This window comes from Osmerus eperlanus, chromosome 11 (assembly GCF_963692335.1).
Source record: "Osmerus eperlanus chromosome 11, fOsmEpe2.1, whole genome shotgun sequence".
Taxonomy (NCBI): Eukaryota; Metazoa; Chordata; class Actinopteri; order Osmeriformes; family Osmeridae; genus Osmerus; species Osmerus eperlanus.
Window position 1 is genome coordinate 18053940 of NC_085028.1, and position 22149 is coordinate 18076088.

A 22149-nucleotide genomic window follows, 5' to 3' on the forward strand; every position below is an offset into this window, starting at 1 on the left:
CTCAGCCCCCCCAAACACACCCCTACACCCCCCCATCCCCACTCAGCCCCCCCCCCAAACACACCCCTACACCCCCCCATCCCCACTCAGCCCCCCCCCACACACCCATACACCCCCCTACCCCATCTCCAATCAGCCCCCCCAACCACACACAAACAAACAGCACCAGGAAGAAACACACATTTCCATTCCTCCAAACGTTTAAAAACACACAATTTTTTGACATTCGTAAACGAGAGCATGCCAAGATGAAATGACGGCTCTCCAGGGAAGGACTCCACATCCATCTTGAGATATTGATGCCAGAGTCATTAGTTGCTAATTCCCGGGTATCTAGATTTCAGAGGATAAGATGCTGCAGGGGAACAAGCAGAGCTCTATGTGGGGCAGTCCCAGGTGGGCAGGTGGAGTGTCTGTGTGGGGCAGTCTCAGGTGGGCAGGTGGAGTGTGTGGGGCAGTCTCAGGTGGGCAGGTGGAGTGTGTGGGGCAGTCTCAGGTGGGCAGGTGGAGTGTGTGGGGCAGTCTCAGGTGGGCAGGTGGAGTGTCTGTGGGGGGCAGTCCCAGGTGGGCAGGTGGAGTGTGTGGGGCAGTCTCAGGTGGGCAGGTGGAGTGTGTGGGGCAGTCCCAGGTGGGCAGGTGGAGTGTGTGGGGCAGTCCCAGGTGGGCAGGTGGAGTGTGTGGGGCAGTCCCAGGTGGGCAGGTGGAGTGTGGGGGGCAGTCCCAGGTGGGCAGGTGGAGTGTGGGGGGCAGTCCCAGGTGGGCAGGTGGAGTGTCTGTGGGGGGCAGTCCCAGGTGGGCAGGTGGAGTGTGGGGGGCAGTCCCAGGTGGGCAGGTGGAGTGTGTGGGGCAGTCCCAGGTGGGCAGGTGGAGTGTCTGTGGGGGGCAGTCCCAGGTGGGCAGGTGGAGTGTGTGGGGCAGTCCCAGGTGGGCAGGTGGAGTGTGGGGAGCAGTCCCAGGTGGGCAGGTGGAGTGTGGGGGGCAGTCCCAGGTGGGCAGGTGGAGTGTCTGTGGGGGGCAGTCCCAGGTGGGCAGGTGGAGTGTGGGGGGCAGTCCCAGGTGGGCAGGTGGAGTGTGTGGGGCAGTCCCAGGTGGGCAGGTGGAGTGTCTGTGGGGGGCAGTCCCAGGTGGGCAGGTGGAGTGTGGGGGGCAGTCCCAGGTGGGCAGGTGGAGTGTGGGGGGCAGTCCCAGGTGGGCAGGTGGAGTGTGGGGGGCAGTCCCAGGTGGGAAGGTGGAGTGTGGGGGGCAGTCCCAGGTGGGCAGGTGGAGTGTGGGGGGCAGTCTCAGGTGGGCAGGTGGAGTGTGGGGGGCAGTCTCAGGTGGGCAGGTGGAGTGTGGGGGGCAGTCCCAGGTGGGCAGGTGGAGTGTGGATCACAGGGAAGAGTCACTCTGCTGGATGAAGGAACGTTCAATGACTAAGCAAGGTAACAGATTAGAGAGGGCTTCCGTAAATTGTTTGTCACACATGAACACACACACATGCAAACACACACACATATACATGCACACACATACAAACACACGCACACACATTTACTGTAAATACACACGGATACACACATGCACACACATGGAAACACACACACACACATATGCATTCCCAAACACATGCACACTACACACTTACACACGTAGACAGAGGAGTGCATCTGTTCTGTGTGTGTGTGTTTGTGTGTGTGTGGGTGCAACCTACCCTCTCTCTGTGTACGTGTGCAAGAGCGTGTGTGTAAGTGTGTAGTGTGCATGTGTGTTTGTGAAGACTATACTGTCCCAATCGGACCCTGTCATTGGGTTTGGGGGAAGTTGTGTCTCCATTGTGTGTTCTGTGTTGTGTAATGTTGTTGGCATTTGGTGGTGTTGTTCTGTGTCTGTGTTTGTCTCTGACCCCTGCTGCACACTCATTTCCTTTTTCAGGATAAATAAAGTTGAAAGTTGAAGTCTATACACTGAGAGCAACAGAGAGAGAGAAGGGAGGTAGAGAGGGAAGAGAGGATCATCTATCTCTAAATCTCTCTGTCCGTCTCTCCTTCTATATCTCCCTCTCTCCCTCTCTCCGTCTATCCTTCTATATCTCTCTCTCTCTCTCTCTCTCTCTCTCTCTCTCTCTCTCTCTCTCTCTCTCTCTCTCTCTCTCTCTCTCTCTCTCTCTCTCTCTCTCTCTCTCTCTCTCTCTCTCTCTCTCTCTCTTTCCCTCTCTCATTCTCTGCTGGCCTCCCTCCATCCCCTCTCCTCTCTGATTCCCTCTCTTGTTTCCCTTCTTTCTGCTTGGTTCTGGTTGACATGGTGACATGGATCTCTGGGGGGGTGAAGGGGGGGGGTGAAGGTCTTTGACCAGCCAAGCGTCTCCTCCGCTCGCTAGTTCCTGGACCAAGCAGCCTGTTACGGCTAGATCCAACCAATCTAACCCATTCCTAACTAACCCTATTCCTAATCCTTCAGACACAATCCATGGGAGTTTTGTCTTCATGGATGCATGAGTAGAGCGTTAGTCACAGTGACAGTGCAAGGCCCTGGATCAGAAAGAGTAGCTATTTCCCTGAGCAACAGCTCAGGTTCACTAACTGTTGAGATTATCAGTGCTCTTTAGACTAAAGCTGTCCCTGGACGTTCCTCAAGGAGAAGGTAATGATGTACAAAGACCTGCTCTGTGCTTCAGTTGTTGCTAACTAGTTTAGCGTAAGTTAAGACCTAGTTTATGGTTTCTTGTTGAGATGTTGTTTCTGGAGAAACCTATTTCCTGTTGAAACTTCCTTCTTGGGGAAACCCTACTTCCTGTGTGAACTGCTTCCTGGTCAGACCAGCACACACTTTAAAACATTTTTTAGTCTCTACCCTCACAAAGTATTTACAGCTGCATGCAGAATGCACATGAGTGGACTTTGTCACAACATCAAGCCTTGAATTTTGACTCTTGCTCATACATCTGTCAAAGTGTGTGGCACAAACAGAATATTCTTAAAACAATTGTTGTCCCACATTCTTTACCTTTTTTTAAAGCGCTTTTTCTAAAGCGCTTTTTCATCCCTTTGTGGTGAGAGGGTCTGGGCTAACGGAGGACCACACAGGTGTTCAATACCAGTCTGAGAACAGATTAAAAGGATTTTACTTAAAAGAATAAACAAATTTGAGGAGTACAACATTTCCATGGAGCCCTCCCTGCAAGACGCGGGAGTCTCGGAGGAAGGGGAGCACCGGTGATGGCCCAAGGTGTTGCGGTGGCTTGTTCCCAGCATGTGTGTGGTGAGAGCAGCGTTGCCCTCCGCTAGACCCCGGCCCGCCTGGCTCCTGGCCCAGACTAAGAGCACGCTGGCTGGGTATCAGGCCAGCAGGCTAGGTAGCTGAAGGCATTCCTCCTGGATCGGATGACCCGCTGCCCTCGGCCCTCGCTGCCGGCAAGCCCCACAGCGAAGGAGAGCTCCTGGAGGTTGCTGTATCCCGTGTCACAAAGCACCTTTTACACAACAGGAGTACAGAGAACAGGACGGTGAGCGGTGTTCTGCTTGGGCCAGCTCCAGTCCTCCTCAGATTAGCATGTGGTTGGGTTTCGGACCTCGCCCCCTCGCCTCCTGCATGCCCCTTATTGGTGGAAACCTCCCCCCTCCCTCCTCGCAGACTACTCATTGGTGAGAATGTTCTGGCATCGAAGGGGTTTAGCTTCCTCATTGGTCGGGATGTTCCTGCATCAAAGAGCAGCGCAGATATGAGGGAGGCTCAAAGCTCTGGCTGCAGTCACCACGGTAACTTTGAGAGGACTAGAGGACCAGAGGTGCTGGCCACAACAGGGTGAGTCTTCACCACTGCTGCAGGGGTCTGTGGTGTCTGGTTTGTTGTGTCTGGTTTGTTGTGTCTGGTTTGTTGTGTCTGGTTTGTTGTGTTTGGTTTGTTGTGTCTGGTTTGTTGTGTCTGGTTTGTTGTGTCTGGTTTGTTGTGTCTGGTTTGTTGTGTCTGGTTTCATCCAGTGTTTTTGTTTGCTTTGACATGTGCCTCTGTGAGCAGGCAGTAAGGAGGAGGCAGTGAGGAGCAGGCAGTAAGGAGCAGGCAGTAAGGAGCAGGCAGTAAGGAGGAGGCAGTGAGGAGCAGGCAGTAAGGAGCAGGCAGTAAGGAGCAGGCAGTGAGGAGCAGGCAGTGAAGAGCAGGCAGTGAGGAGCAGGCAGTGAAGAGCAGGCAGTAAGGAGCAGGCAGTGAGGAGCAGGCAGTGAGGAGCAGGCAGTAAGGAGCAGGCAGTGAGGAGCAGGCAGTGCAGGTGTGTTTGACGGCAGCAAAGGAGAGTGGTAGAGAGTGGTAGAGAGAGAGGGAGAGAGAGGTAGAGAGTGGTAGAGAGAGAGGGAGAGAGAAGTAGAGAGTGATAGAGAGAGAGGGAGAGGTAGAGAGAGAGAGAGTGGTAGAGAGAGAGGGAGAGAGTGGTAGAGAGAGAGAGGTAGAGAGTGGTAGAGAGAGAGGTAGAGAGAGGGAGAGTGTGGTAAAGTGGTAGAGAGAGGGAGAGAGAGGTAGAGAGTGGTAGAGAGAGAGGGAGAGAGTGGTAGAGAGAGAGAGGTAGAGAGTGGTAGAGAGAGAGGTAGAGAGAGGGAGAGTGTGGTAAAGTGGTAGAGAGGGAGAGAGAGGTAGAGAGTGGTAGAGAGAGAGGGAGAGAGTGGTAGAGAGAGGTAGAGAGTGGTAGAGAGAGAGGGAGAGAGAGAGGTAGAGAGTGATAGAGAGAGAGGGATAGAGTGGTAGAGAGAGAGGTAGAGAGAGGCAGAGAGTGGTAGAGAGAGGGAGAGCGTGGTAGAGTGGTAGAGAGAGGGAGAGAGAGGTAGAGAGTGGTAGAGAGAGAGGGAGAGAGTGGTAGAGAGAGAGGGAAAGAGTGGTAGAGAGAGAGGGAGAGAGAGAGAGGTAGAGAGTGGTAGAGAGAGAGGTAGAGAGTGGAAGAGAGAGAGGTAGAGAGAGGAAGAGCGTGGTAGAGTGGTAGAGAGAGAGGGAGAGAGAGAGAGGAAGCAGTGAACACTGACTGTGTAAAAATGCTAACAGTTTGCACACGACACCCACCTCAGATCCCCCGTCACCACGATGACCTCCAGTCAACGTGTCCTCCTTGCTGTCGCCATGGTAGCACTCACAGTGTCCAGTGTGGTGGCCAAAACCACACAGAGACCCAAGTACCAGTACACAAAGAAACCGGGCGTGTACCGGGACCAGCCCCAGACCACCATGCACCCCCTGGCCACCACCAGCATCCCCAAGACACACAAGGTACCGGTGACTACAGTTCCCATGATTCCCCTGGCCACCACGGACAGCACCACCTTCCCCAGCGACCTCTTCCCGGACTACTACACTGAGACCACAGGGCCCCCCGGTGGCGGGCAGGAGAACTACACGCTGGATTATAACGAGTGCTACTTCAACTTCTGCGAGTGCTGCCCTCCTGAGCGAGGGGCGCGGGGGCCCAGGGGAGAGAAGGGGCCCAGGGGAGAGAAGGGGCCACCAGGTACGCAGACCCTTAAAGAAATTACATCTGACATTTCAGAGGTTTACCAGACTTCTCCAAAGTAACATAGAGACACTGCATGTCGAAAGCACAGTTGAAGGCCGAGGATCAGAAGTGCGTAGTTCTACAGTAGTTCGGTGGTCAGAGTCCAGGAACAGTAAACGGGATACATCTAATGAGCTGTACGAACGTTGATTTGTCCGTTTATCTAATACATTCATTTACTGAATGTATTAGATAACTATTTCATCCAAAGAAATGTATAGATGGGGATTTGAACCTGAGACATCTAGATTTGCTGTCACCACTAAGCTTTACCCATCCCAGTTGTTTTCACATCATCTTAACCTTAATCTGAAAGAGGTTTCATTCTGTGAAGAGTTGATGCAGACTGAAGTGTTTGTTCCGGCAGGTGTGCCGGGCCTGAAGGGGGAGGCTGGCCCCCGCGGGCCCCCTGGACGGCCAGGTGTGAATGGGACCGCAGGGCTGAGAGGAGACAGGGGTGAGGACTGTGTGAGTTACCACCATACCTGATCCTTAACGCTGCCCAGAGGCCTCAGTGGTTCATGTGTGTGTTCCAGGGGAGAGGGGCGACAGGGGAACTCACGGGTCAAACGGAGCAGCGGGGCTTCCGGGGAAACCAGGACTGAGAGGTAGAGAGATGCTCTCCCACATCTACTGGATTACTGTTTCTTTTTATTGTTATTTTAACATGTAACCTTCCTGTAACTACGGGAGCTTCTTGCTCCATCCTAACTAGTAGTCTGACTGTTCCTGTTGTCCCACTGCAGGTGAAACAGGGTCCAGAGGAGAGCCTGGTCAGGCTGGGCTGCCCGGGGGCAAAGGTGACCGGGGGGAGAAGGGGGACCCCAGTCAGAATGGCACAAAGGGAGAGAAAGGGGAACCAGGAAGGGAGGGTCCGGCAGGCCCCCCAGGGCTTGCGGGGGAGCTGGGCCTCAAGGGAGACAAGGGGGACAAGGGTGAGTGTGGGACGTACGGGGAGAGAGGCCAGAAGGGGGACAGGGGGGACCCTGGGTCTCCCGGCTTCCAGGGAGCGATGGGCCACCATGGGATGGACGGCAAGCCGGGCCCCCCGGGGGTGGCGGGGGTCCAGGGGAACCCCGGCCCCCCCGGGGTTCAGGGGGAACCAGGGGTTCGAGGGATACCTGGTACCCCAGGAGGGAGGGGGATGTTGGGTCCCAAGGGCGAGCGGGGCGCCCGGGGATGCGGGGGGAGAGGGGCCTGCGAGGGATCAAAGGGGCCAAAGGAGCAGCGGTGCCGCAGCAGCGCTCTGCCTTCAGCGTGGGTCTCTCCCCCAGCAAGTCCTTCCCTCTCTCCGGCTCCCCCGTCCGCTTCGACAGGATCTTCTACAACGGCGAGGAGCATTACAACGTGTCGTCCAGCAGCTTCACCTGCGCCCACGCGGTGTCTACGTCTTCTCCTTCCACGTCACGGTGAGGAACCGGCCGCTGCGCGCCGCCCTGGTGGTGAACGGGGCGCGCCGTGTGCGGACACGGGACTCTCTGTACGGCCAGGACATCGACCAGGCGTCCAGCCTGGTGCTGCTGCACCTGTCTCCGGGGGACCAGGTGTGGCTGGAGACTCTCAGGGACTGGAACGGGGTCTACTCCAGCAGCGAGGACGACAGCATCTTCTCTGGGTTCTTACTCTTCCTGACAAGCCCTGAGTATCTACACACACACACTCTCTCTCTCTCTCTCTCTCTCTCTCATACACACACTCTCTCTCTCTCTCTCTCTCTCTCTCTCTCTCTCTCTCTCTCTCTCTCTCTCTCTCTCTCTCTCTCTCTCTCATACACACACTCTCTCTCTCTCTCTCTCTTCATACACACACTCTCTCTCTCTCATACACACTCTCTCTCTCTCTCTCTCTCTCTCTCTCTCTCTCTCTCATACACACACTCTCTCTCTCTCATACACACACTCTCTCTCTCTCTCTCTCTCTCTCTCTCATACACACACTCTCTCTCTCTCTCTCTCTCTCTCTCATACACACACTCTCTCTCTCTCTCTCTCTCTTTCTCATACACACACTCTCTCTCTCTCATACACACACTCTCTCTCTCATACACACACTCTCTCTCTCTCATACACACACTCTCTCTCTCTCTCTCTCTCTCTCTCTCTCTCATACACACACTCTCTCTCTCTTTCTCTCTCTCTCTCATACACACACTCTCTCTCTCATACACACACTCTCTCTCTCTCATACACACACTCTCTCTCTCTCATACACACACTCTCTCTCTCTCTCTCTCATACACACACTCTCTCTCTCTCATACACACACTCTCTCTCTCTCTCTCATACACACACTCTCTCTCTCTCTCTCTCTCTCATACAAACACTCTCTCTCTCTCATACACACACACTCTATCTCTCATACACACCACTCTCTCTCTCTCTCTCTCTCTCTCTCTCTCTCTCTCATACACTCTCTCTCTCTCTCTCTCTCTCTCTCATACACACACTCTCTCTCATACACACACTATCTCTCATACACACTCTCTCTCTCTCTCTCTCTCTCTCTCTCTCTCTCTCTCTCTCTCTCTCTCTCTCTCTCTCTCTCTCTCATACACACACACTCTCTCTCTCTCTCATACACACACACTCTCTCTCATACACACTCTCTCTCATACACACACTCTCTCATACACACACTCTCTCTCTCTCTCTCATACCTCTCATACACACACTCTCTCTCTCTCATACACACACACTCTATCTCTCATACACACTCTCTCTCTCTCTCTCTCTCTCTCTCTCTCTCTCTCATACACACACACTCTCTCTCTCTCTCTCTCATACACACACACTCTCTCTCTCTCTCATACACACACACTCTCTCTCATACACACTCTCTCTCATACACACACTCTCTCATACACACACTCTCTCTCTCTCATACCTCTCATACACACACTCTCTCTCTCTCATACACACACACTCTATCTCTCATACACACACTCTCTCTCTCTCTCTCTCTCTCTCTCTCTCTCTCTCTCTCTCTCTCTCTCTCTCTCTCTCTCTCTCATACACACACACTCTCTCTCTCTCTCTCTCATACACACACACTCTCTCTCATACACACACTCTCTCATACACACACTCTCTCTCTCTCATACCTCTCATACACACACTCTCTCTCTTTCATACACACACACACAATCTCTATCTCTCAAGGCAAACACACGCATCACTTCAAAACTGTGACCACTAAGTCCTTCTGCACTGCTGCTGCAAGCATGTCTGCGTTCTGCATGTCTGCATTCTTCTGATGAAGTGAAAGAGAGAGGACTGTCCCTGTTCATGTCTTCTGATGAAATGAGACAGGACTGTCGGGTCTAAATCTGACATGAATGAAGAAACCATCTTTGACAGAACTGTGAGCTTGTCCTTGTGGTCCAGAACTGTGATCTTGTCCTTGTGGTCCTTTACTTGACAGTAAACTTTATGACTCATAAATCCTGAGTATAACAATGTTTAAAGGATGTTATGGAGGTGTTATTATATCTTATAATGTTTCATACGTTAGTTTAGACTAAAATGTATCTCTAAACGAATTTGTTTTATTACTTTTTTATGTAATGTTTTAAATGAATAAAAGCAGTAGTTGTAAAGAACTCTTTATTGACTTTCCAGAACTCTTTATTGACTTTCCAGGAAGATATTAATATGATGGTAAAGCTTTGATCTGGAACGGGAAGAGTCAACACCAGTCCATTCATCCATCCCCATCCATCTATTCATCTATACCTCTATCCATCTATCCATCTATCCATCTATCCATCTATCCCTCCATCCTTCTATCCATCTATCCATCTATCCATCCATCCATTACTCAGTGGTGACCTGACTCAGTCTCTCTATGTTCAGCAGAGGTACTTTGACTCTGCAGTGAAAGTCTCCACGGAGGGTGGGGACAAAGATGCTGCTTTCCGTGGTGGCAGGCCTCATGATGGGGCCGTTCCGGTGGAAGAAGTAGACAGGGGTGGGGCGGGAGGGTGGGCGTGGTACTCCACTTCGCAGACCAGCTGCATCTTGCCTGGAGGAAACCAGGATTGTAGGGGTTCACCAGTAGATTTGGTTCTGTCAGGATCTCTGGGAGGGAGAAAAACACAGTATTACTGTAACACTAATAAATTAGTGCTGTCAAACGATTAAAATATTTAATCGTGATTAATCGCATTTATGTCATAGTTAACTCGCGATTAATCGCACATTTTTTTCTATTCTAAATGTCCCTTGATTTCTTTTTGTCCCATTATTTTTTCTCATTTTAATGCTCTTATCAACATGGAACAGTGGATCGGATCGGAAATGTTTTTTTTTTAATTGAAAACAACATTGCAATCGCCTGGCTTTGACGAGGGGGCGGAGAATTCGCATCAGCTGTGTGCTTGGCCATCAAGTAGTATTTCAGATTGGACATGCTGCGATGATAGCTCAGTTTACAACGACAAAACACACAGATCACTTTGGTCTTGTCAATGGAATCATTTCGCAACTTTTTAAAAGTAAACTTTGCATTTAGAATCTTATTGGCATCCATTTCGGCGTCTCGCGCTCGCCATCCACTCAAAACGTAAGGTTAGCCTACTACTCTTTAGCCGGCTCGCAAGCCCAAACAAGTGTGTGCGGCATGCCTGTTGTTTTGTTTCCGGTCTTGCTACATCCGGTGTGGTGTTGTAGTTTTTCTAACGTCAGTAGTTGTTGCAACAGCATGTGAAAAAACGTCTCTCCCTGCCTCTGGGAGGGCTGTGATCTCTCCCTGCCTCTGGGAGGGCTGTGATCTCTCCCTGCCTCTGGGAGGGCTGTGATCTCTCCCTGCCTCTGGGAGGGCTGTGATCTCTCCCTGCCTCTGGGAGGGCTGTGATCTCTCCCTGCCTCTGGGAGGGCTTTGATCTCCACGTCACTTCCTCTCCCTGCCTCTGGGAGGGCTGTGATGTCCACATGCCGGTAGAGTGGTGTCAGGCTCTCTCACCTCGTACTGTCATCCTGGTGGGCTCTGACTGGGCTGCTCTGGAGCGCCCTCTGGCTGCCCAGGTGGCCCTGCAGCTGTATGACCCTGTGTCCTGCAGAGTGAGGTTGGTGAGGCTCAGCGCAGCGGCGCTCGGACCCTCCTTCCTCAGAACCTCCTGGCCATCCCGGTACAGGATCACCTGCCTAGGCACGTGGTTCCCACGGAGACGACAATTCACCTCCAGGTCGTCCCCGACGAGCAGTAACGGGGGCGGAGACTCCAGGATGGCCCATCCACCTGGGAGGAGAGGGGAGGAGTCAGAGGTCAGGGGTCAGAGGGGTCAGGGGTCGGGTCTGGTCTATAGCTGGTTCTGGGAACTGACTTTGCGACATAGCTGGAGTTCCCCTTTAGTGTTTTCCTGGTTTCAGTCACCGTGGAAACGTTTCCACCGCCTGCTACTTACAATTACAATGTTCATTCCAGTGTGAATTCCATTCAATGTGTGTCTGTTGGTGTCTGTTCAGGCAGTGTGAACCGGCCTTGATAACTCGAGGGATCGAGGAAACAGCAGGGATGTGAATCATCAGGAATGTGAATCAGCAAGGATGTGAATCAGCAGTAATGTGAATCTCAGAGGAATGAGATAGCTCACCGTCCACGTCTATGTGGAAAGGCTGGCTGATGTTGGTGTACAAGGTAGTGCTGGGGGTCTTCCTGAAGCCCTGGCAGAGGTAGGACCCACTCTGGTCCAGGCTGGCCTGCCACAGGGTGAGCTCCTGGGCCTCATACAGCAGCTCGGGGCCCCTGAACCACTGCATGGCCTGGTAGAAATCCTGGTCCACAACACACCTCAGGACGACCTTCTCCCCCGAGAAGACATGGTGAGCCCCCGTCACAAGCTGAACCACGGCCAGAGGCGCTGGAGAGACAGCAGCCAGGCACACGCTACATGAAGGTTACATTAACCACCATGTAGCTACATAGCAACACTTCACATGTGTGTCTGCGTGTACTGTGTGTGTGTGTGTGTGTGTGTGTGTGTGTGTGTGTGTGTGTGTGTGTGTGTGTGTGTGTGTGTGTGTGTGTGTGGGTGTGTGTGTGGGGGTCACGTACCTGAATGCACCTCCCAGTGTGGTAGAGCAGCAATGACTGCAAGGAGCAACACATGATAAACACGTCAGCACATCATTACCTTACACCAACAGAGAGGACACATGATCTGAATGTAAATAAGACCTCTGAAACGTTACAGAGATGAAACTCACAGAGGATTAGGAGCAGCTTCATCCTGGACTCAGTCCGTCTTTCACGGTGAACACTGAACCTCTGGAGGGAACCAAGAACGTTCCTATATATCTGTTCACAGTGTAAACAGGAAACCTCCTCATGTCTCTGAAACCCATCTGCTTCCTCCTCCCAGACCCACTTCCTGAAAACACAAACTCCTTTTCCAGGACTTGAGCCAACTTCCACATTGTGAAATCTGAGAAAAAATATAATTTTGAAATCTCTCTCCCTGAAATATATGTCACTGCAAAACTCTGACCACTAAGTCCTTGTGTAGCACCAGTAAACATTATGACTCATAAATCATGGTGTAACAATGTTTAACCCTTGTGCTGCCTTCGGGTCACATGACCCAAAGGTTCATAACGAACCATCGTTGTTCGTTCGTTCGTTATCTGCCGCTTGTCTGGGGGTCGGGTCGCGGGGGCAGCAACCTAAGCAGGGAGGCCCAGACTTCCCTCTCCCCGGCCACTTCCACCAGCTCTTCCTGGGGGACCCCGAGGCGTTCCCAGGCCAGCCGAGAGACATAGTCCCTCCAGCGTGTCCTGGGTCTTCCCCGGGGCCTCTTCCCAGTGGGACGTGCCCAGAACACCTCACCAGGGAGGCGTCCAGGACCACAACCATCGTTGTGTTTACCCAATTTCACCCAATACAAAAACAAATAAAAATAATTTTCTTTTAACCTTTGCAATGTGGGGGGTCTGAGAGCCCAACGGTTAAAAGAAAAGGCTTCACTTTGTTTTTGTATGTGGTAAATTTGATGCAATACGACGGTGAGTCACAATGACTGATGGGTCAGAATGACCCGAAGATAACACAAGGGTTAAAGTACATTATGGAAGTCTCATATTTCATGTTTCAAACGGAAAACGTATACTAGGCTGGAAAGGATCTCTACACCATGAAATGGTTTTATTTTCTGTGATGATTTTCTGTGGAGCTTAAAAAAATAAACATATTTACACAGTTTTCTTTATTGATATTACAAGAGCATATAAAAAGTTCACCACACATGAGAACATTAGATGAATAAGCTGCAAAAGTGTTGATATGATATATGTCACAACATTTGGAAACAACTCATCTGAGATTTTTTCGAATAATGTTATTGTCTATTTCTGTCTGTGTGTCTGTGTGTCTGTGTGTCTGTCTGTCTGCCTCTCTGTCTGTTCTTCTGTCCATCAACCAATGATCATTGGTGTTAGGGTTAGGGTGTCTGTTACTTTCATTACTTAGTGGTGACCTGACTCAGTCTCTCTATGTTCAGCAGAGGTACTTTGGCTCTGCAGTGAAAGTCTCCACGGAGGGTGGGGACAAAGATGCTGCTTTCCGTGGTGGCAGGCCTCATGATGGCGCCGTTCCAGTAGAAGAAGTAGACCAGGGGTGGGGCGGGAGGGTGGGCGTGGTACTCCACTTCGCAGACCAGCTGCATCTTGCCTGGAGGAAACCCAGGATTGTAGGGGTTCACCAGTAGATTTGGTTCTGTCAGAATCTCTGGGAGGGAGCAAAACACAGTGTTACTGTAACACTAATAAATACTACTGATGCCTCACTGTTTCTCAACCCTCTACAATCTACGGCGACACGAGAGACTTGTCCGTCTGTTACCCAGCACAGTGATCCTGGTGGGGGGAGACTTCACAGTGTTGTCCCCCAGCCTTGCCTCACAGTGGTAGGATCCTTCCTCAGAGAGACCCACCCTGCCCAGCCTCAGGGAGCCGCCGGACTGCCTCCGGACCTCCACGTCCCCCCGGTACAGGACCACCTCCGTCGGGACAGGGTTTCCACGGAGACGGCAGGTGAGGCTCACGTTGTCTCCCACCAGCACTTGACGGTCTGGATGCTGCAGGATGGCCGACGACTCTGAACAGCGAGAGAAGCAGAGAGACGCTGGTGAGACTGGGTCGTGGTTCATGTTGCTGTTCTTTTAATGTTACTGTGGAAACACTTCAACCTGCCCTCCCTCCTCCAAGAAACACAGGAGACAACCTCTACAGCAGCCTCCCTCCTCCTCCTCCTCCTCCTCCTCCTCCTCCAAGAAACACAGGAGACAACCTCTACAGCAGCCTCCCTCCTCCTCCTCCTCCTCCTCCAAGAAACACAGGAGACAACCTCTACAGCAGCCTCCCTCCTCCTCCTCCTCCTCCTCCTCCAAGAAACACAGGAGACAACCTCTACAGCAGCCTCCCTCCTCCTCCTCCTCCTCCAAGAAACACAGGAGACAACCTCTACAGCAGCCTCCCTCCTCCTCCTCCTCCTCCTCCTCCAAGAAACACAGGAGACAACCGCTACAGCAGCCTTTCTCCAGGGACCCTGCATGTTCTAGATGTCTCCCTCTTCGAACAGACCTCATTCTTCTTCTTCTTCATAACAACCATTCATTAGAATCAGACATGTTGGAGCAGGTAACATCTAGAATATGCAGGGTCCCTGAGGACCAGGCTGGGTAAAGGCTCCACAGCATGAGGCAGGATTGATACATACTCAAACATGGGAAAGCCGAACATGGGGGTTCACGATGCCTGAAGGCTCAAACCCCCCCACCTGAACCAGAACCAGGGGAGAGAGCTCACCAACCACCTCGATCACAAAGGGCTTGCTGGTGTTGGCGTAGATGGAGCCCTTCGCCGTTTTCCAGGACCCCTGGCATGAGTACTCGCCGCTCTCTGTGATGGTCACATCCTGGGTGCTGAACAACACCTTCCAGTTCCTGAACCACTGGAAGTTCAGGTAGGAGGCGTCGTCCACGAGGCAGCGCAGAGCCACCTGCTCCCCAGAGAAGACCTGCGGGGTTCCAGACAGGATCTGCACCACGGAGGGGAGAGCTGCGGAGACAAAGACACCTGACACACGGGATCCATCACCAGCTCATAGGAGGAGGGGAGGGCTGCGGAGACAAAGACACCTGACACACGGGATCCATCACCAGCTCATAGGAGGAGGGGAGGGTCACATACCTGAATGCACCTCCCAGTGTGGTAGAGCAGCAATGACTGCAAGGAGCAACACATGATAAACACGTCAGCACATCATTACCTTACACCAACAGAGAGGACACATGATCTGAATGTAAATAAGACCTCTGAAACGTTACAGAGATGAAACTCACAGAGGATTAGGAGCAGCTTCATCCTGGACTCAGTCCGTCTCTCACAGTGAACACTTAGCCTCCTCGTCTTTTTATACTCTGCAGGTGAAACGTCTTTCGAACTGGAAACACTCAAAAACAGGATATGTCCTGATTACGACCAGATATTGTGCTCTTTCTCCTCTTCCTGGCAGCCCTGCACTCGAGGGACAATGGCTTCCTTCTCAACTTCTGCTAACTTGCAGAAATCCTAAAAAAGTGCTGACTGGAGACGCAGAGCCACCTCTGGGTCGGCCAGGGGCTGTTTTCCAAATGTGGCTTGTTTTTCTTTCTATAAGATATATATTTTGTGCTTTATTAGACAGTTTGTAAGTGAAGTGTGACAGGAAAGACTGGGGGAGAGGCATGGGGAGACATGCAGCAAAGGGTCAAGGCCAGATCAATCCCAGGCCTCTGTTGTGAGGCCTCTGCCTGAATGATAGGACACTTATTAGGTGAGCTACTGGGGAACCTTGTTTGATATTCTGTTCTGCAAGAAACAGCGTGTTAATGTGTGAGCACTTCAGCCTCGTCAGGATATCATAATAGAACAAGAATGTGTTCCATCAGCGGACGCTCAAGACAGGAGGATCTGATCCTGCAATCTCTCCATCTGCAGTCAAAACCATCTAACCACTGAGCTTTACCTATCGCCCCAGGTGTAGGACTTCCAGAACTATGCAGATGCCATCGCCATGGTTACCGTGCTGGACCAGGAGCTGGAAGGAGAATGCAGGACAATGCTGGGTCTGGTTTGTTTAATGCTCACAAACCTCTGGAATCCATAAACAACTTGACAATAAGTTACATTTACACGGCATCAAGTTTCTCACTCCAACATGAAACAACCCAAAGATACCTGATCATTGTATAACGTGGTACCCGATTATTGTTTTTTTTGGCAGAATGAGGTTGAGCCAGCACCTGTGTTGGTATGAGACACGGTGGGGACCTCAGTCTTCATCTCTAAACTCAGAACACCTTTATGCTGTGATTTATTGCTGCTTGTCCTGTTCTGCTGTTGAAGGGTTTGATGTTCTGTTACTGACACATTACAACACTGTGCAGGCCACACACACTCACACACACCCTCAATTTGTTAGAACACTAATAAAACAGTCAACTTTGAGATTTTCCTAACTTTAAAGTGCTGGTTACATTTCAAAGCTTTAGGTAGTAACATTATTTAACTGAACCCGCTGGAGCGTACTAGAGGGAATATTTAATACAAACAAACATTAAGATTCATAATAAATGGGGGTCAAAGTTAGCAGAGCTCCATCAATCCCAACCCAGACAGTCTCGAGGTGCATCAGGAAGTCCCAGCCCAACCAGTCTCCAGGTGCATCAGGAAGTCCCAGCCCAACCAGTCTCCAGGTGCATCAGGAAGTCCCAGCCCAACCAGTCTCCAGGTGCATCAGGAAGTCCCAGCCCAACCAGTCTCCAGGTGCATCAGGAAGTCCCAGCTCAACCAGTCTCCAGGTGCATCAGGAAGTCCCAGCCCAACCAGTCTCCAGGTGCATCAGGAAGTCCCAGCCCAACCAGTCTCCAGGTGCATCAGGAAGTCCCAGCTCAACCAGTCTCCAGGTGCATCAGGAAGTCCCAGCCCAACCAGTCTCCAGGTGCATCAGGAAGTCCCAGCCCAACCAGTCTCCAGGTGCATCAGGAAGTCCCAGCCCAACCAGTCTCCAGGTGCATCAGGAAGTCCCAGCTCAACCAGTCTCCAGGTGCATCAGGAAGTCCCAGCCCAACCAGTCTCCAGGTGCATCAGGAAGTCCCAGCCCAACCAGTCTCCAGGTGCATCAGGAAGTCAAAACACAATAAAGCCCAAACGTTGGAAAGCCCCGCCTTCTTCCTGTCGGCAGCCACATGTGACATGTGCCAAATGTTCTAAAAATCAGGACATGCGTGTGCAACTTGGGGTAACTGGGGGGGGGGGTGCTAGAGGGGGTTATAATATTTATCTAAGGGGGTGGGGGGTAGTGTGGCTAGAAGGGTGGGGGGTTGTGTGTGCACAGAGAGGATTCAGTCTCTAAGGGCTATGGAGGTCAGAGGTCAGCCTGCAAACACCTGAGGCAAGAGGGGCGGGGGCAGGAGGTCACCCTCAACGTTATCAGAGTCGATGGCAGAGGAGGAGGGGGGAGGGAGGGCGGCGGAGGGGGGAGGGAGGGCGGCGGAGGGGGGAGGGAGGGGGGCGGAGGGGGGAGGGAGGGCGGCGGAGGGGGGAGGGAGGGGGGCGGAGGGGGGAGGGAGGGGGGAGCCCAGCCTCTCCAGGGCTCCCTGCACTGTGTGCTCCACGGCGTCAGTCCAGTCGATCAGATCGCTCTCCAGGCGGCGTGCCCCCTCCATGACGCGCTCCTGCCTCACCCCCAGCCCCGACAGCAGGTCCAGACGCTCCCGCACCTGGCTGAGGGAGGAGGAGGCCGGGGGGCCGGGGGGGCGCTGGGGGGGGGCCTGGCCTGACATGTGGAGGTCAAACTCCTCAGGGCTCAGGTTCAGAGACTGAGCATCAAGCTTCTCTATGAAGGCCACTGCACAGCACTGTTGAGGAGAGGGAGGGGGGAGAGGAGGGGAGGGAGGGGAAGGGGGGGAGAGGAGGGGTGGGAGGGGGGGGGGGAGAGAGAGGGGGAGGGAGAGAGAGGGGACAAAAAAGTATAAATGGTGTGAGATGAATGTGTGTTGGTCCAATCCTCTATGTGTTTCCCAGCTAGCCCAGTCTCACCATGTTAGTGCAGCAGTATATCTAACCAGTCTCACCAGGTTAGTGCAGCAGTATATCTAACCAGTCTCACCAGGTTAGTGCAGTAGTATATCTAACCAGTCTCACCATGTTAGTGCAGTAGTATATCTAACCAGTCTCACCAGGTTAGTGCAGTAGTATATCTAACCAGTCTCACCAGGTTAGTGCAGCAGTATATCTAACCAGTCTCACCAGGTTAGTGCAGTAGTATATCTAACCAGTCTCACCATGTTAGTGCAGTAGTATATCTAACCAGTCTCACCATGTTAGTGCAGTAGTATATCTAACCAGTCTCACCAGGTTAGTGCAGTAGTATATCTAACCAGTCTCACCAGGTTAGTGCAGTAGTATATCTAACCAGTCTCACCATGTTAGTGCAGTAGTATATCTAACCAGTCTCACCATGTTAGTGCAGTAGTATATCTAACCAGTCTCACCAGGTTAGTGCAGTAGTATATCTAACCAGTCTCACCATGTTAGTGCAGTAGTATATCTAACCAGTCTCACCAGGTTAGTGCAGTAGTATATCTAACCAGTCTCACCAGGTTAGTGCAGTAGTATATCTAACCAGTCTCACCATGTTAGTGCAGTAGTATATCTAACCAGTCTCACCATGTTAGTGCAGTAGTATATCTAACCAGTCTCACCAGGTTAGTGCAGTAGTATATCTAACCAGTCTCACCATGTTAGTGCAGTAGTATATCTAACCAGTCTCACCAGGTTAGTGCAGTAGTATATCTAACCAGTCTCCCCAGGTTAGTGCAGTAGTATATCTAACCAGTCTCACCAGCTTAGTGCAGTAGTATATCTAACCAGTCTCCCCAGGTTAGTGCAGTAGTATATCTAACCAGTCTCACCAGGTTAGTAAAGTAGTATCCGTCCTCCCCGGTCATCAGTCTGCTTGGGTTGCAGTAGCGGGTGATGTACTGGATGTTGGACTGCAGGCGCGGGGGGTTGGCCTTCAGCACCACATAGATGAGGGTGGGGAGGAAGTCGTCTGCGGAGGCCGCCTCCTTCTTGGTGGTCTTGATGGCGCTGAAGATGTGTTTGCTGCAGCGCGTGATGCAGCTCAGCTTGTCCCGGGGAACGCGCCTCGAGTCCATCTCTATCATGTCTGGGGAGGCAGGCAGGAAGGTTATACCCTCCACAACACGCCACTTCAACCATGATGCAGGTAGCTTAGCCAGGCTAGCCCAGCCTTTAGCTTAGCCAGGCTAGCCCAGCCTTTAGCTTAGCCAGGCTAGCCCAGCCTTTAGCTTAGCCAGGCTAGCCCAGCCTTTAGCTTAGCCAGGCTAGCCCAGCCTTTAGCTTAGCCAGGCTAGCCCAGCCTTTAGCTTAGCCAGGCTAGCCCAGTCGTTAGCTTAGCCAGGCTAGCCCAGTCGTTAGCTTAGCCAGGCTACTCTAGCAGTTGGCTTATCCAACCCAGAAGTGCTCCTGTGTTAGCTTAGCCCAGAACTAGGTAAATCTATAAGGTGTATCTGTCATGTTTACTGGTGAACTGGCAGCATGTCACCTGTGATGGCTTTGACCACGTTGTCAGACACCTCCGGGATGTCCTGGTCCACTGGGACACACAGCATGTCCAGGGTCACCCAGTGCAGGGCTCTGACAGAACCAGGCCCACACAACACGTCATCACAACACAATCATCTCTTTACTAGTACTGGCATGACTCCTGCATCGCGTGTGTGAGTGTGTGTGTGTCCGTGTGTGAGTGTGTGTCCCTGTGTGTGAGTGTGTGTGTGTGAGTGTGTGTGTGTGTCCCTGTGTGTGAGTGTGTGTGTCTGTGTGTGAGTGTGTGTGTGTCTGTGTGTGTGTAAGCGTTGTCACAGAAAATTCTAGCGGTATTGTGTAATTCGACTAGTAAATATGTCCTAACATTCTATGACAGCGTCCGTGTGTGTGCGTCTGTGTGTGTGTGCGTGTGAGTCCCTGTGTGAGAGTGTGTGTATGCGTCCGTATGTGTGTGTGTGAGTCTGTGTGTGAGTCTGTGTGTGTGTGTGTGTGTGTGTGTGTGTGTGTGTGTGTGAGTGTGAGTGTGAGTGAGTGTGTGTGCTCCCACCTGATCCTCTTCTGGGTGTCCAGGTCTTTCTTCTCGTCGTCAGTGTTCTCAGGACAGAAGACTTCCTCGTAGAGACGTGTCATCATGTAGCGCTCCACTTCATCCATCACACACTCCACCCGCTCTGACGAGCCTGCAGCACAACACACAGCTCAGCTCTCACACACACACTCTCTCCAGAAGCTTGGAGTCAGAACATACACACGCTAAACATCATCTCTCTCTCTCTCTCCCCCTCTCCAGCTATCACACTCACACACGGTGAAGAGAAGGGGACTTTAGCAGCGGGCTCTAGGACCTGGGAGGCTACCTTTGAAGTGGGTGTGCAGACGATCAGAGAGGCTCTGGTAGAAGTCCTGGACACACTCCGACAGCTCCTCAGCTCCCAGGTCCTAGAGACCCACGGTTAGGATTAGTCTCACCACACATACACACACAAACTCTCTCTCTCACACACTAATTCACTCTCACACACACACTCTCACACACAAACTCTCTTTCACACACTAATTCACTCTCACACACACACACCCCGCCCCCCCTCCACCCCCCCCTCCCTCCCCCCCCCCACCCTCCCCCCTTCGGTGACTGACCCTCTTGTAGACCATGGTCTCAGTGAAGGACCTGCACTGTTTGAAGATCTCCCTGCCAGGTTTCAGAGTCTTCAGGAAGTCGATGAAGTGTCTGGTGGCGTGGTCCGTATCCGGGCGTGGCTGGCGGCCAGGGGAGGGGCTGGCACCGGATTGGACCTCTCCTGACCCTGGCTCTGGGAAGGTCAAAGGTCACACAGAGGTCAGAGGGTCAGAGAGAGAAGCTGGTTCGAATCCCCCCTGTGTATGTCACCGTGGATTCAAAAACCTCTTAACAAAAACATGTAGTTTCTTGGTGTGACAGTATTAGCTTATATTTGGATCCTCAGTACCCTTGTTCTTCTTCTGAGGTGTTTTAGCTGAGGAAGTGAAGAACTTGGTGACAGTGTTGACCTTGCTTGACCTCTCCTTGGTCTTCCTCTCCTGGAACCTGCTGAAGGGGGCGCTGCCGCCGGCTGGCTGAGACAGTGCCCCCTGCTGGCTGCTTGCGTACGCCGTCTCCTCCTCCCTCTGCAGCCTGGAGGAGGAGCATGTTGCTGTCACAACTAGGTAACACACACACACAGACACACACATTCACATGCAGAGATAAACACATACATGTACAGAGAGTACAGACAGAGAGATACACACACACAAACACACATGCAAACGCACACTGGCAGGTAGGCCTGCATAGACACACACACCGTTCAGCCAGTGCCCAGTCCTCCTGGATCTGGGTCTGCCTGGACTGTTGATACTCCTCCCTCCAGCACTTGGAGCACAGCCCATGCCAGGCCGTGTTGCCGTAGAAACCGCATCCCTTACTACACAGCAGGTCCGACTGGTCCACGTGGATGCCTCTGCGTTCTGACCGCGTGCTCATCTCCCCTGGCGACAGGCTGCCTGGCCTCAGGCCGCTCGGCTGGGAATGCTGTTGACCACATGGTGAAGAGATATTATGGGATGTGGGTACAGGGGTGGTTGTAGCTCTGGGGTAAGAGAAAGACCAAGAAGTCGCAGGCTTGAATCCCCCCGTAGGTCGCTTTGATACGATAGTATTGTTATATAGACTACAATCTGATGTCTGGAGTGGAATAGTCATAATGATGGCCCCCATGATTGTAACCGTAGATTCTTATACAAGTGCCTTGTCATAGGGACAGACTGACACAGATCTAAATATGGAATCTAACTACAACAGCAAGGTGAATTATCTGTCCAAGAACACTGGCCGTGGGAGGCACGTGATCTGTGAGATATTGATTTGTCGCAGAAGATGAGCAGCGTCTCTCCACTTCTCAGGGACAAACTATCACACAAAAGCCTTTGTCCTAATCTACCAAATACAACCATCCAGGGTACTGCAAACATACCTAGCTAACCCTAACAGAGGTATAGCCCGAAAGGCTTCCAAGCTTGCTATGCACTATGTAACCCTCAACTAAACATGGCTTCTCAGACAACTACTGTAGACTAGTGTAGCTAGCTGTGTAAATAAGATAACGCTAACTGTAGTTTGTTACACACATCTAGTTAGATATAACTGGCTAATAAATTACACTAGCATATTATCTCACGTTAGAAACATGATTAGATGACACTTGTCTGGTGACAAGGCCTTACTCTACTTACCTAGCCAGCTATCTGGTTTAGCTAACTAGTGTCGATCAGGCTAGCATCATAGCGTACAGGCTCAACACGTCGCCAAATATGACAAACATCGCGTTAAAACTCCGCTTACCTTTCACAAACAAGCTAAAGCTTGCGAAGATGTTTTGTATTTGCGTTGTAAGGATGTCCTCTCACACACCCTCATTGGAAAGCTAACCTGCTAGCTAGGTCGTCCAGCCAGCCTGTCAGTGAGTTTGTTGACGTAGTTGGCTGGTGTGAAACTTACTTCCGTGTTGTTATCTG

General features: G+C 51.9%; 4 protein-coding genes across 6 annotated transcripts; 1 reads left to right on the forward strand and 3 right to left on the reverse strand.

Annotated features, from left to right (window-relative positions):
• Window positions 1-5064: 5064 nt before the first annotated feature.
• Window positions 5065-7170, forward strand: otol1b (otolin 1b; the record flags this gene model as incomplete). Its single annotated transcript, XM_062473541.1, is given in 6 exon segments — window positions 5065-5461; window positions 5874-5927; window positions 6043-6114; window positions 6253-6630; window positions 6666-6881; window positions 6884-7170. Coding segments are annotated over 6 exon segments (1392 nt in total), but the record flags the coding sequence as incomplete, so codon positions are not given.
• Window positions 7171-9250: 2080 nt separating this feature from the next.
• On the reverse strand, window positions 9251-15053 carry LOC134028798 (B-cell receptor CD22-like). 2 transcript variants are annotated; one of them, XM_062472621.1, is made up of 6 exons: window positions 14841-15053; window positions 14689-14724; window positions 14305-14556; window positions 13340-13594; window positions 12975-13225; window positions 9251-9333 (listed from the first exon to the last, which is right to left on the reverse strand). In XM_062472621.1, the coding sequence occupies exons 1-6, from the start codon at window positions 14860-14862 to the stop codon at window positions 9319-9321; spliced, it is 831 nt and encodes a 276-aa protein (XP_062328605.1). In that variant the 5' UTR covers window positions 14863-15053; the 3' UTR covers window positions 9251-9318. The 2 variants fall into 2 exon arrangements, with proteins under 2 accessions (XP_062328605.1, XP_062328604.1); XM_062472620.1 differs by lacking the exon at window positions 9251-9333 and having other exon boundaries at window positions 12690-13225; window positions 14841-15049.
• Window positions 9319-11805, reverse strand: LOC134028797 (low affinity immunoglobulin gamma Fc region receptor III-B-like). Its single transcript, XM_062472619.1, is given in 7 exon segments — window positions 9319-9470; window positions 9473-9538; window positions 9541-9582; window positions 10466-10741; window positions 11097-11363; window positions 11558-11593; window positions 11710-11805. Coding segments are annotated over 7 exon segments (861 nt in total). The 5' UTR covers window positions 11732-11805.
• A 316-nt stretch (window positions 15054-15369) lies between the features above and the next one.
• rabgef1l (RAB guanine nucleotide exchange factor (GEF) 1, like) lies at window positions 15370-22133 on the reverse strand. 2 transcript variants are annotated; one of them, XM_062472608.1, is made up of 9 exons: window positions 21977-22133; window positions 20940-21166; window positions 20583-20767; window positions 20254-20426; window positions 19971-20052; window positions 19661-19793; window positions 19112-19203; window positions 18456-18712; window positions 15370-17399 (listed from the first exon to the last, which is right to left on the reverse strand). In XM_062472608.1, exons 2-9 carry the CDS (start codon window positions 21116-21118, stop codon window positions 16914-16916), a joined length of 1587 nt encoding a protein of 528 aa, XP_062328592.1. In that variant the 5' UTR covers window positions 21119-21166; window positions 21977-22133; the 3' UTR covers window positions 15370-16913. The 2 variants fall into 2 exon arrangements, with proteins under 2 accessions (XP_062328592.1, XP_062328591.1); XM_062472607.1 differs by having other exon boundaries at window positions 20940-21224.
• Window positions 22134-22149: the final 16 nt, after the last annotated feature.